The following is a 14902-nucleotide window of genomic DNA, read 5'->3' as shown; positions in this document are numbered from 1 at the left end:
TTCATACACATTGTATAACTAAGAATGATAAATCATAGCACTGTTTATCATTCATTATCATGTAGCCAGGAAGGGTGTCTTGTACATAATGGTTTTTTTTTGTTGTTTTTTTGTTTTTGCTGCAAAACATGCTGCTAATTAAAAAGAGCCCTTCATGTTGCATATTGTTTTTCTTATTGTCTCTAAAATGATTTTACTTTTTGCTCTGGTGGTATGAAAATATTTTTTATGAGTGACGAAGAGTGTGCAGTTAACCATGATTTAAATCAAATCCAAGAAATGGATGGGGTGGTGGTATCAGTGGAGAAGAACACAACCAGCAGGAATGTTATTTGTTCCTTTTCCCAAAGATTACAGCATTTCATACAATTCAAGAGTGGAAAACTTCCTCTACAGACAAGTTTTAGTGAATATCCTCAAATGTGTATTTTTTTATGGTGTTATCGAACTCTGGATGCAATATTTCTAGAAAAAAGTAATTTTTCCTAAATCTTCTGACAATCTATTTTTCTTGGCAAGCACAAAGAGTAAATATTTAAGATAAGGAAATGTGGTCTAGCATTCTAAAATTACATCTGGTGCCCTGCTACAATCTACAAATTCCACATCTGTGCATATACACAAACAATTTCACCTCAATATTTTCACAATAAAGAACTGCTTTGCATGTGTGTGGTTAAACAGAGATCATGTGAATTTCCATCTTTGCATTAGGTTCTTGGTACTGGTTATTTCAGCAGGGTAAACAAGGGATTGCGCTATCAGAGATAACTCTCATTAGGCAAAATTCAAGTTTTGTAAGGCAAACTATTGGGGGGGGAAAGAAATCAGGAAGTAAATGTGTTTACATGTAATATTACTTAAATTAGTTTAAAACCAGACTATAACTGTCTTCATCTAAACTGAAGAACAGGAGGAGGAGATTGCACAACAGGCCCCAGGAGGTGAGTTTCCTCCAGGGAATAAAAGCAGAAAAACACCGACAAAAAAACAGAAGGCATGTAAGACACTGGATGGCATTGTGTTTTATGTGAACATTTCTAAACAAATGCATTGAATTGTAATTTTTCTTTAGAAAGCAATGTGAGCTCCTCTCATCCATTGTAATAAAGTCTGTTGTTGCTGGTCTTTAGCATTGATTTTGGTGCTAACAGCCAGACAGTGGCTTCAGAGTACAGTAATGTGATTGCAGAGAGGAAGCCGCTGAGCTGCTCCACACTGATGGCAAATAAGGAGAGGTGGAGAGGATGTCAGTGACATTTTTTTGTGTGTTTTATGTATGATTGAATACACAAAATACATCTGTAACTTACTAAAGTACAACATTTAAAAAAAAAAAAATCAAATACAAATGGAACCCATACTACTATCTACTAAGATAAGATGTGATTGGGGGTTAATGAAAAACGACACCTGCATTTAGTGACTCACTTTTAATAAATGCATCTGTGGGACAAAAATAGAGTTAAACAAAAATAATGGAGTTTATAAAAACACACACACAACCCAGATCTCGTAGCTACTTACTAACAGCTCCACCCAGTGGAAAGACGTGGTAACGACTGGAATCTTCCTGCTCTAACAGGAATGTTCTGGAGACATCAGGACTCTAGCTCCACCCAGTGGAGAGCTGTGGTAATGACTGGAATCTTCCTGGAGATTCTGCAGCTCCTATCAGAATATAAAAGCTGGGTCAGTCCCACTGCTGAGACAGAAAGCAACACAAACAACACAGAAGACAACATCTCAACAGTGTTCGTCTGACAGCAAGAGGACTCAGCACTAATCACAGTGACGATGCTGTGCTCTCATGGATTCCAGTCATCCCTCATTCCAGTCACAAGCTTCTACTGGCCTGTTCACAGGCTGAGACCAGAGGTTGGACCTCTGCTCTGCCAGCACAGAAACCTACAGCAGCTCTGCAGCAGTCTGGAGCTGATGGAAAAACTTCAACGCAGCATCCTGGAGGAGATGGAGCCTTTCCAAACCAGTATGGAGGTGCAACCAGTCTCCCAGCAGCTGGAGAAAGAGGGGCCACACTTTGGGCTGACCCTGGACACTCGAGGCTTCTCTCCAGAGGAGCTGTCTGTCAGGCAGGTGGGCAGGAAGCTGAGAGTCGGTGGGAGGACAGAGAAGAAGCAGGGGGAGGAGGAGAAAGGCTCCTACTCCTACAGACTCCAGGAGTTCAGACGGGAGTTTGATCTGCCTGAGGGAACCAACCCTGGAGCCGTCACCTGCTTCCTGGATCCAGATGGGAAGCTCCACATCCAGGCGGCTGAGGCTCCACAAGTGGATGAGGCTGAGAGAGAGCTGGCAATCAAGAGGAGCTCAGAGGAGAACACACAGAAGAGTGTGTGTTCAGAGAGAGAGGGCAGCAGCACAGAGACACACAACAGCAGCCAGAACACACCTTAAAGCATGGACTCATCTGCATATGACTGGAACCATGGACTGTATATAAGTTAAATGTCACTCTACTACTTCTTGTATTATTGCATTATAATAATTTTAAACATGTGACCAAAACTCCATCAAAGTTTGATTATTTAATAACTGAAAGTAAAACCTGAAGATCTGATCCTAAAATTAGATGTTAGGTGGATCGCTGGATATATTGATCCACATACATCCAGACTTTCCTCAAGAAAGCACAACAATGAAGAAACAAATAATTACAAATAACGGTATAAATAGACAAGAGGAGACAATAAAGTCAGAAAAGGAGCTGTGGTCTTACTGCGACCACCAATTATTGTTTTATGTCATCGTTGTTAGATCTGTACCAATATCCCCATCAGGAGTTGTCTTCATCTCCAAGTTCTTCAACCACTATTGGAATGGAGATCACCATCTCCATTCCAATCGCGATCTGGAGTGGTGACATCACTGTGTTAATCACATGATCTCTCTGGTCCTGCTATGTAAATAACAAGTTTGATCTTGTTCAGGTGTTGAAAAGAAGATTTATCCTTGATGAGAATATACCTGGGAGCACACAAACTCATTTTACTGGTTCTCCAACAGAGAAAGTTCATTACAGTTGAATACCTGCTGTAATCAATACATCCATAATTATTAAGATGTTTAATCAATATTGTACTCGGTTCATACAGATGAGACTGAATCATATTAGTTCAGTGCTGGAAACACAACATGTCAGCTCATGTCTCACACACAGTCATGTAATAAAAATGCATGGAGAGGAGTTGGATCTCATCATTTCTGTAAATTTTATTTGTGGATAAACTGTCAATTCAGGTTTCTATTAAAAAACATTCTCTGAATTCATTGACATCAGATATCTTCAAAACAAAAATTAAAGCAGGTAAAAGCATATTTTACATGAAGACCTGAGGACATTATTAAACTGTTTTAGTAGTGTGGTTAATATTTATCAGGTTTTTGTCGCATTTTTCATATTTAATTTAAAATAGCTGACAATAAGTGTAAATGTGCTAAAACATCTTCAGTTAAATAAAGAATAATTGAATTCATTTTTATATTCCTTTGATATTAATCCATTGAAAATATAGTTCAAAGCTGAGAGGAAGTTGAAGTGACACAAGTGTACTTTGTGTCACTCTAGCTCCTCTAGCTCCACCCAGTGGAGAGCTGTGGTAACGATTGGAATCTTCCTGAAGATTCTGTAGCTCATCCTATTAGAATATAAAAGCTGTGTCAGTCCCACTGCTGAGACAGAAAGCAACACAAACAACACAGAAGACAACATCTCAACAGTGTTCATCTGATAACAAGAGTACTCAGCATTAATCACAGTGACGATGCTGTGCTCTCATGGACTCCAGTCATCCCTGGACAAACACACAACAGCTGTTCGTCAGTACCTCTGGTAAGTGGAGGTTCACTTATGAACGTCATCACTTGTTCATAAGTGATGACGTCACCCAGGTGTTCCTATCAAATCGGGACTTTTCCCGTTTATCGTTTCTTTTGAAAGTTCAGATTTGGTCTGGTTCTTTCCAGCGTCTTCGGAATATCTTTTGTTTTCGATGTTAATCATGTTTTCAAATAAGTCAGTCTTATTCCACCTGGTATTGAATGGGAGACCTTTTTACTACTGCTATATTTGACTGTTTGAACAATCAATGTACCCTCCAGATTTTGTAGTAACATTACACTTTCAAAATTGGTCTAAATGTGAAAGAACCTAGGTCATAAATGGCCAGTCATTGTGTTCTTTTGACAAGTGGAAATAAATAAACGGAGGAACGTAATGGTACAATATATCTGCTTAACACAAACAATTTTTTTTTAAATTCAGAAAAAACTAAATCTACTACATGTTGTTTGATCTTTGGAAATTCAGATGAAACAGAACCCTGAGGCAGATCTGGTTAGGCTCTTCTGATCCCCTGTGGTTTACGTCTCTAACCACTAGAGGGCAGCGTTTGCTTCAACAAATATTCTGGCGAATCAATTCATTCTTATTCAAACAACATTCTTGCTATTTAAGCGTTTTGCCACTAGGTGTCATCCAATTCTTTATAAAATGGAAAAAAAGAAATTGACTAAAATAAAGTGAAAGCCGTCACTGTACATTGTTAGGAATACAGCATCTGTCACTGCAGTTAATTAACTTATTGTCATTTTGCTGGTTTCATGTTGATTAATACTGAAAATACACCCGTACTCTTTTAAATGTGTGTGACGACCAGGTTACATTTAGTAATAAATGATTTGAAATGTATCCTGGAATGTAATGAAATAAAAGATTCTCAATAAATTCTTGTCTTTCTGAACTATCAATTATCAATTAGGTTTTTTTTTTTTTTTTTAGTGTGACAGAATAATATCATGTGTTATTAGCAGTTTATCTGCATTTCCTCTGCTGATTCTATGTCGATTCACCCAGAGTGCAAAGACAAGATTGATATGGAGGAAGGTGCAGGAAAGTAGGGCAACAACACAGGAGGCAGAATTTGAACCAACAGTGTTCTTTTCAACATTTTCTATCTCTCAAAAAAAAAAAAAAAGGAACAAGGTTGGATGATGAAACCTGGACTGGCAAACACAGAACTCTGCTGCTTGGGGATATTGTGTCAAGTCTGGTGTCAATATATTTGACAGGTAAAGAGAATATGTGAGTCTTTTGAGGGGGTAGAGCTACTTTTTTTTGTGAGGCGCTCACCTCTGGATGAACTCCCCAAAGTGAAGGCAAGCTAGAAGTGAGGAGGAGGAGAAAAGCGAAAAAGGTAAGAAAAATAAGATGAAGAGGAGGATGAGGAGGAGAAAGCCAAACTCAGCTTCATGTAAATCATCTGCATTGTTCTCCTAATGCTAGGGAACAAAGAATCTTGGGAACAAAGTCCCACTTCCTTGTTCCTGTCTTCGATTGTCCCTCACGGAGATGGTTTTTAATACACCATCATCTCCTTCTTTCCCCCCGAACACATGAAAGAGATATCCTTATATATATGGAAGTGGATCTGACGGCCACTGGCTCATCACAAGCACATACATACACATACAGTATATATTTAGCCGCCATCTCATCAACATGCAGTTATTCCTTTGGCTCAGGATTGCAGGCTGTTAATTGGCTGCCAAGTAGAATGTGTGTGTTTCCATGTCTGTGTGTGTGTCTGTTTGTGTCTGTGCCGCAGAGCCGAGGCTGCTTGGAAATTCCTGTCACGTCCCCAAGCCTCGATTAAGACGTTGCTCTAGTTTTGAACAGACATATAGGGAGGAGGGGAAGAGAGGTAGAGAGTGGGAGAGGATGCAACGGGGGGGGGGGGAGAAAGACGAGAAAGCAGCAGAAGAGTGGGAAGAGAGAAAGAAACAGGACTTGGCAAAGAAGGAAAAAAAGTGAGTGAGAAGGAGGTAGTGAAATGCTGCAGTGGTGCTGGAACTGATAAGTCTCCTGTGTTGCCTTCCTTATCTCGATGATGGAGGTGCAAAAGAGGAGGTGTTGTTTCAGGCATAAACTGTGGAGCTACTGTCGGAAATATCTTGTCCATTTTCTGCAGAGACAATATTAAGTGACTGGCATTAAGTGACTTTGGTGCCCATCCAAAGATAAGGTGCTGCTGGTTGGATCTTCAGCAAAAAAAAAAAAAAAAAAGAGTACATTTCTGAGATATCTGGTAAGCTGTGAACATTTCAAGTGTGTCTACAGAAAATCGGTTCACTTTTAGATTCAGGGTCAATGCAGTAATGGTTTTGACCTCTGTTGCAAAGGTGACACAAAAGTAAAAAAATGACAGCGAATGGTAAGACTGCCCCCCCCACATCAAGAAAAATGGTAAGTTTCAGCAAGTTTTCAAATCCATGAAGTCCTTTGGTGGTGGAATTCAGTTCAGGAGCTGCTGGGGTCTAAACACATGAAACCAACACTTGTTTCCCACCGACAGCGAATGCTTTTTCAAACCATGAATACGGCAACTTTTTGTAAGTTGTTATTATGGGAACTTGAACCCATTCATGTGAATCTGCAGGTGGATGCTGGGCGGTGGTCGTGGTGGTGGGACTGGAAGTGATTGTGGAGCAGCAGTTGGATTCACAAGTAGTGGGAGAGATGGGAAATCATTGCAGCTTTGGGGTTTGTGTATTAATGAATTCATGAGAAACTGTTTGACGTTTCTGGGCCAAACATACACACTAACTAATTCTGCATCGCATGTGCATACCGGTGTACTGTACATGCACATTCACCACACACAGATTCCACTGCAGATCTCCTGTTATGTAATCATGGTGGGAGCAGAGAGAGAGAGAGAGGCACTCATCAGACACTAGCATACACACACACACACACACACACACACACACACACACACACACACACACACACACACACACACACACACACACACACACACACACACACACACACACACACACACACACACACACACACACACACACACACACACACACACACACACAGGCTTCATGAGGTCAACACAATAAGACTGATGACTTTACCATTAGTGAAAGTGACTGTACTTTTATGTCCTCTCTCTTTCTCTGTGAAAAAGGGAGTGTGTGTTGCTAAGGATGATCTAAGTGATCTGGAGGGGCTTACATGTTTGTTTGGTGGAGGATAATTAAATAGGTAATAGAAACCGTATCACTCTCATTACTATTGATTCATTTGCAGCACGTGCACACAAGGACACACGCACGCACGCAGAATCCCTCAAGCCGACGGTCTCTTAGAAGAGATGCGTGATACTCCCACAACAGCTATCAACAACCTTTCATGTTTTAATAGATTTGTTTAACGTAATCCACATTAGCTCGCATCTGTCAGCTCCGCACCCACAATTTTTTCACAGCAGCAGTCCTAACCCATATATTAAGCCCTTAACCAGAAAGAGTTTGTTTTTGTTTGATCAAAATTAAACAAATAATAAAAGATAAAGGCCCATTCTCCATCACAAGCCTCTCCATTCTCTTGATCTATAAGTCTGAGTGATTTTAAAGTCAAATCAAAGGGAGGATCCCATCTTGGAATGACTTGATGGCAAATTAAAGTTAGACTGCTGCTGAGGGGATCCCAGTAAAACGTTTTTCCATCCATTTTCTTGATCTTTCTGAGTCGATTCAGGGGTGAAGCAGCATTCCTTGAAGGTAATATTTTTGGACCTGATTGTTGATAAATTCAGTGATTGCATTTTTCACAGGATCAGTCACCCAAAGGAAATGAATACACAATCTTCAGCGATATTAGTATATTATAGAGATGCTTTGGAGTCGTATCTAGAATCTTTTTTTTTTTCTATTGTAAAAAGTTGTTCTGGTGCTCTAACAGCAACAAAGGTTACCTCGCTAAAAAAATGATGATATAAAAAATACAAAACCTGGCAATAAAGACTCAACACGTCTGAGTGACACATATATTCTTTTTGACACTGGTTCTTTACTGTTGTGAAATTGAGGATGCATGCTTTTCATTGATTTGGCTGAATTTGCATATTATTACATATTGTTAAAATTTCAAGCAGCCCCTAATTTCTCTTTTCTCCAAGCTCATTTTACAGTAAATGTTCATTTGACATCTGAAAATATAAATACACTTCCTCACCCGCAGGTTATTGAAGATAAACCCCTTCACGCACCTAAGGCAATATATTTATTCTTGCTAATATTTTCAGCATAATGTATAAAGTGTTTGTCGTGTTTCTTTTTTAAATGGTTTGTGCGATTTAATAAGAGCGTCACAAACCACAGCCTTTTTCCACGCTCCATGTGCACATTAGTTCTTTAGGTGGGTGCCTTTGTTCTCCATAATGTGGTTTTTTTTTGTTTTTTTTGTTCATGCATCTGTATAAAAATGATTAGCTGTGATGGATGCTACTGACCCAATAATTGTGACAAGGACACAACATTGGAGCAGGTACAATGGCAGTGCAGCTCTGTGCCCACTGCATTATTCAGACAGGATGGATGGATGAAAAATAGGTAGAGGAAAAAGTGGGTAGTGAGAACAAGAGAGGCAAAAGAAGAAACGATTAGACAAATGAGGGACAGTGGGGATGGGAGAGCATCTTTGTATGAAGAGATTTATGAATAGAATGGTGGAGGGAGGTGCTGATGACTGTATAATACAGATGGATGGTTGTAATGGGAGAGGTAGGATTGGGGAAACTAAAATAAGACAAGGTGAAGCGACTACATATACTGTATATATATAATATATATATATATATATATACCTCATCGCAAATTTTTGGTATGCGGTCACGTAGTACCATACAGGCATTCTATTGGCTGATGGCATCTGGAATTGCATGACGTTCCATCATTCGTGCAAAAACGAAAATGTAAGGTTATATATATGAAACTCACACTGCCCAGCCCCCACCCTCTCTGCCGTCACTGTTGGAGGAAGCACCGTGGGGACAGAGATAAGGCCTTTCTCTCTGCCACTGACCTGTAATCACCAATGTCTTTAGCAGAGACAAGACAAAGTGGACCCCTGGGACTATTTTTTTGATCTTACAGCAACATTTCCTGTCATCTGAAGACAAATTTAACTTCATTCAAAATGTAAATGTTCCACTACTTTCTTTCAGGTCAAGTGTTACAGCTCAGGGTTGGTGTCAAAGAGCCAGTACCACAGTAACAACATCTGTATGGATTCTGAGTGGTATAGTTATTAAACCCTGGTTTAGTATAGAATTGTCTTGCACATTTCGTCTTGATAAGCTCTCATGAATCATGAGCCTGTATGCCAAAGGTGTTTTTTGAGTTTCTCACGTTAACTGGCAGGAATGACTTTGTTAACCATGAGTCATAATCGAGAAGTCAAGAAAAGTCAAACCTGATTGTAAAACCCTTCAAACCTACTTATTTATGCTTCAAGACAAGCTTTTGCTGAAATAGGATAAAGTTAGAAGATCTTTCACCAGTGAGGTCAAAGGGTTCAATTTCGCCGCTCTTGTTTTTGGTCCTATCCAGGTCTATTTTAAGTTTTGTTCTTCGTTAAAATTTGTTCTGTCTTGCCTTTGGTGTCAGCGAGCTGATAAAATATGCATGGTTTGGACTTTTCACCTTTCCGATTTTTATTCCTTGTATAAATCAAAGGAAAATGGAGCCTTTTATGGTTGGAGCTCATCCATGTTTGATGTGCAGCCAGGAGGGAGACCTAGATAATAGAAGCTATCAGAGACAGCGCAGAAGTGTGTGTGTCTGTGTGTGTGTGTGTGTGTTTGTATGTGCATGTGTGAGTACACACACAAGTTTGTATGTGTGTGTATGTGTATGTGTGTGTGTGTGTGTGTGTATCCTTTTTCAGATTCAGTTTAAGTGTCAGGCATTAATGGACTTGAATGTATTCTGACACTTTCCGAAGGTCTGACACTGAGCTAAATGGTTTGATGCACATGTAAGCTTGTAACCAAACGCATGTGTGTCTTTATAATGACTGCATTAGAAATGTGACTGCAGTAAAGCACAACATGAGATGTAATCAGTCAAATGAGGTCAAGTAAGTTAAGAATGTCTTTTCTCTTCTACTTGAAGAGAGATGTCAGCAGAAAGCGATCTGAGTTGTGTGTTCTGACGGGCATCTTCATCTAATATACAGCATTGCTCTACAGTCAGCTATCCATTCAGAGAAGTCTTTTAAAAGTAGTTTGTGCATTCATTCCATAACAAGAGCCAAATACCTCTGGAGGGTCACCATTAAGGAAAAAGTGATCAAGCACAGCAAAGTGATCCATCACTGGGTTTGGATGATAACTTATCGTCTGCTGGGATTGTCCTCATTGAAGCTTCACTCAGATCTCTATCAGTGCATTTTGTAATAGCTCTTGGCAGCTCTATCTTGCTGCAGGACAAAATCAATAGTCATTTTCGAACCATGCTTTCGTAATGACTTATTACTCACCGTAGTGAGTGCAACCATTCACAAAAAGGTCAGGCTGAGCCACCGTTTTTCAGAGATTTATGTTCACATTTCACATTCAGTGTTTTTTTTTTTTTAATTGGTTGATTATGTCTTTGCTACACTACAAGCAGCCACTATATCAGAACCTACTAACTAGAAATTGTATCTGAAGTATTTGAATGAAATCTTGATAAAATTATTTTATTGATTTGCAAAAACTAAAAATAAAATTACAATGTCCATTCCAAGTTTGTTTAAATCTTGTTAAAAGTTCTCTCACACATATTTAAGCTCCAGGAGCAGCTTTGAACACTGGCTGAAGTCCTGATAGCTCAAGGCAGCGTACCAGGATAACACACTTGAACCTCCGTCTAAAGCATTAGAGGGTTAAATCAGTGAAATGATCCTTCAAATGAGCTTCATACCAGATAACTGCTGCCACCCACAGAGAGTGGAGGTGAATGGAATTTCAACTGTGCTGTTTCAAGCATTTTGAAATGACAACAAATTGATTATAGGTATCCAGATACCTCACAGTCAACACTTTAAGTTTGCTATTTCTTCAGTAGAGAAGAAACTGATTACACATTCTTTGTTTCCATTGCCACACCGGAGTAACACCGCTACAGTGCACCAGCCAGTGAACAGACCAAACAATTGGAATTCATTGCATGGAATTTCTCGGAGTTGGGAGACACTTCGTCTCATGTATGATACAAACCAGATATGTGATACAGACCAGAACATTTGCAACTGCAGGAAAACTGAGAGAACTTTATTGCGTATTTTCTCTCTCTCTCTCTCTCTCTCTCTCTCTCTCACACACACTCACACACACAAACACACTTTTATTAAAATATGATATCCAGATGATGCATTGCAGTCATTAGTGTGTCTGTGCAGAGCACAGTAAATGTGATATTAAGACAAATGGGAAGTTTCTTGCAGACACCAAGGTACTCTCACAGCTATTAACTCCAGTTTATACATATGTAATTTTCATATTGACTGTTTCAGAGAAAAACAGCCGTTGGAAAGAAGTTTGAGCTCAGATTTTTAAATGTGGGACTGATCATCTTTTGTACCAGGACGTTGCAGAATCACAACATTTGTCCTTTGCTAATATGGTTTGAATTTAACTGAATTACACTGAAGTGATTGGATTGTAATGAACAGAAATTTACATTTTACACTCCACCTACCGCATCGAAATGCACTGATGTAGATTAGAATGAACGGCCCTGCAGTCCCTCAGGATGCTTACAGAGATGCGCTGATGTTCTACATCAGTGAATACAATGTGCTTAATTCAGTCAGAATTATGAGTAGATACATCGTGCAAGAATTACAAGGTACATAAACAATGCTATCTGACTTAACATGTGGAATAACCTGTTATAACCTGATAAAAACAACAAAACCCTCTATGTAAAGCTCCACTCAGGTCACCGCTGGTTGCATTTTTCTCCACACAAGCTGAAACAGAGGGAACAAAGACCTTGTATCCACTCTATAGCCAACAAAGCCACGTTACAGTGCTAACAGAGCTGCTTCACAATCGAATCATGAGTTGCATTTTATTGATTGTAGATAACCTATCCAATAACACTGCTTGAGTAGTACACCAGGAATTGAATTTAATCTTGCATGCATGTAGTAAAAATAAAGACAACACATGCGTTAACATCACACTTTCACTCAGACACACTTTTAGCCATGCATGGCAGGGCTCATTATGGAGAATGTATGGCAAGCAGACACTGCGGAGGATAATTCCCTTCCTGTTCTCAGTGGGTAATGTCAAAATAATTATCAGAGCAGACAGCTCAGTGGCCAAGCAACATCTCTTCATTATGGAGCAGGGTGTGTGTGTGTGTGTGTGTGTGTGTGTGTGGTGGTGGGGGGGTAAAACCTCCAAGGTGCATGCCACACAAGGTTTTTGCAAAGCTTTTAAAATTCTTTCACATTTATATTGTTTTTCTTTTTTTTTCTTTTAATCTTCTTCATGAACCTTCATTGCTGGCAGCAATTTTGTCATGGCTTCTGGGTCTATTTCTCTTTATTCTCCTTTTTCAGATGGAAGTTCACAACATTTAGATTTTTTTTTAGCCACAGTTATTAAACTGCTGTTTACCCAACTAAAAGTAAAATGTGACATCTACATATCAAGCATTTGCAAGTGAAAAACAGTATTAAACCGAGGTAATTCTTCATTTTTTTCTATAAATTCCTATACAAATCTATGTTTTGCAGCTATTTCTCTTCAGCAAACTGAATCAAAAAGTTTTAAGGCTTTGAAAACCTGTATTTCAAGAAAAGTAGGAAATTATTGACAAAGAATAAAATATCTGTCTGGATGAACAATTATAATTATATTCTATTTATGACTGCTGGTTTGGTGGTGATGTGTCCAAAGTTTGATTAATGTGACAGATCTGACATATTGGCAATAATTTCAACATATTCTTCTTTACCTCACATACATATTGCGGCTGATTTCATCACTTAACAGGTAAGTGGGTGAGCATTCAAATGAACCGCGAATGTGTTAGGATAAAGATGCCTGATTCTCGTATCTATGGAGAAAATATGAACCAAGAGCCTGTGCAATTCCACATCCTGTATAATCGTTGTCTTCATGCATGTGTGTCACGGTAGAAGATCTCATCAACTAAATGCATGCATGTGCAGGAGTGTTACAAACATATTATCTCCCTCTATAAATATGTTATCCATCGCTACCTGGTTTCCACTTTTCATGTCACCTTGACTGACCTTCCACCCACGCAGAGCAATTGCACTGAAGGGACTTCACGTTAGGGACATTTCTGCTCAAATGATTGACTGCTTGGAATAAAGGACCTTGGAAAAACATCTGGGCAAGTGACAAATACGTACCTCGAGCTGCCGTTGTGTGAAGGAGACGGATGTGGTAGGAGGGAGACAGAGAGAGAGAGAGAGAGAGAGAGAGTGTGTGTGTGTGTGTGTGTATGTGTGTGTGGAGTTATCTCCACCGCTACACAAAGACCTGCCATGCGGCTCCTGCTGCCGTCAAGGTTTCCATGTGAGTGTGTGTGTCTAAATGTGTGTCCTTGCCAGCCACTTGACATCACACAGCCCTCTCATGGCAGATTTCTCGGATCAGTAGTAGAATGGATAAGGATATTTACCAGCAGCTTAGTTGGTCCGGGTCAGACCCTTCTGTAGCACTTTAATAGGTGTTGATGGTGGCTGCCACAAAGAGACGAGCTGTTTTATCTGGCCGTGTGCAGCCTGGGATTGTATTGACATGATAATTGATTTAAAAAGAGGTTGTGACCTGAACATAGTGAGGAAAATCCAACTAAACTTTTCAAGTGGCAATTATTATTTATAGATAATCACTAATAGATGTACGGATGACCAACTTCATCTCAGAGAATTATTGCTTTCTGGAAAAAACAACATCTTTCCAAAAAAAAAAAAAAATTTCCCGCAGGTATTGTTTTTAATTGCTAGGTAAAGCCTTCATCAAAACGTTATAAAGCTGCTTAATGTTAATCTGCACCAGCTCTTGATGTACATTTGACTGCCAAGAATTCCCTGCTGATTCTTCTGACAACAATTTTCTCTTAACAATGTATATAAATTGTCATAAATATCCTACCTAAACATCAACCACCAGTATGTATCAGCGTACACGCGCATACAGCTCGAACAAAGACGCATTTATGTGACCCGCAAGCATACATACACGTTAACATGAGTACAAACCCGTAGACTCATAAAGATGCCTAACTGACAGCAAGATTCAGCTGAAGGTCATTTATAATGATTAAAGAGGCATCTCTGCAATGATTTTCAAATGACCCTGGGGACGACTCCATCACGGACACCTCTGCAATAGAAAATGACTTTATGGTGCCCTGGGATAACAGACTGGAGAATGACACAGTGACGGTCTGATGGGCAGCCAGATTGTTAAGAGCAGCAGATTGGGACAAAGATGTAAGGGCAAATGGAAAGCCAAACAGGGAGACCTAATAATTCCAAATTGATATGTCATACAGGCATAGACATTTACAGGCCTGTATACAGAGCTGGCAAAAACAACGAGAGCCAGACAGGTATGTGAAGACATGCATATATATGGAGAGGCGGCCACAGGGTTGCCCAAAGCGAGGAACCCGTTCATCTATTCAAGAAAAATACCAGTCAGCACCACTGGGAATATGAACCCCAGTAAGATTCCAACAAGCGCACACACACACACACACACACGCACACATACACACATACACACACACATCAATCCTGCAGCTCCTTTTTTTTAGCCGCTGATATAGAGGTTTTGGAATTAACCATACTGATGGTGTGATGGCTAATTTCACCTTCATACACCTTGTGCATGAAGGTACCGTGTGTGTGTGTGTGGTAATGCAAGCAGGGATTCCCCAGAGATCATCTAGGTTTTTATCCAATAACATACACGCAAACACACACACACATACACACAGTCATCTGGTGTTAATATTTACATATAAACTACTGTAGCTGTAAGAACGGAGC

The 14902-nt window shown here is 39.6% G+C and overlaps 1 protein-coding gene across 1 annotated transcript; it reads left to right on the top strand.

The window, feature by feature from the left end:
• Positions 1-1729: 1729 nt before the first annotated feature.
• On the top strand, positions 1730-2967 carry LOC137608603 (heat shock protein 30-like). The gene has a single exon (XM_068335101.1). The coding sequence runs from the start codon at positions 1798-1800 to the stop codon at positions 2413-2415; it is 618 nt and encodes a 205-aa protein (XP_068191202.1). The 5' UTR covers positions 1730-1797; the 3' UTR covers positions 2416-2967.
• The last annotated feature ends 11935 nt before the right edge of the window (positions 2968-14902 follow it).

Source organism: Antennarius striatus, chromosome 15 (assembly GCF_040054535.1).
Source record: "Antennarius striatus isolate MH-2024 chromosome 15, ASM4005453v1, whole genome shotgun sequence".
In the NCBI taxonomy this organism is placed as follows: Eukaryota; Metazoa; Chordata; class Actinopteri; order Lophiiformes; family Antennariidae; genus Antennarius; species Antennarius striatus.
The sequence above is the reverse complement of the archived record's forward strand: the minus strand, read 5'-3'. Positions and strand labels throughout refer to the sequence as shown.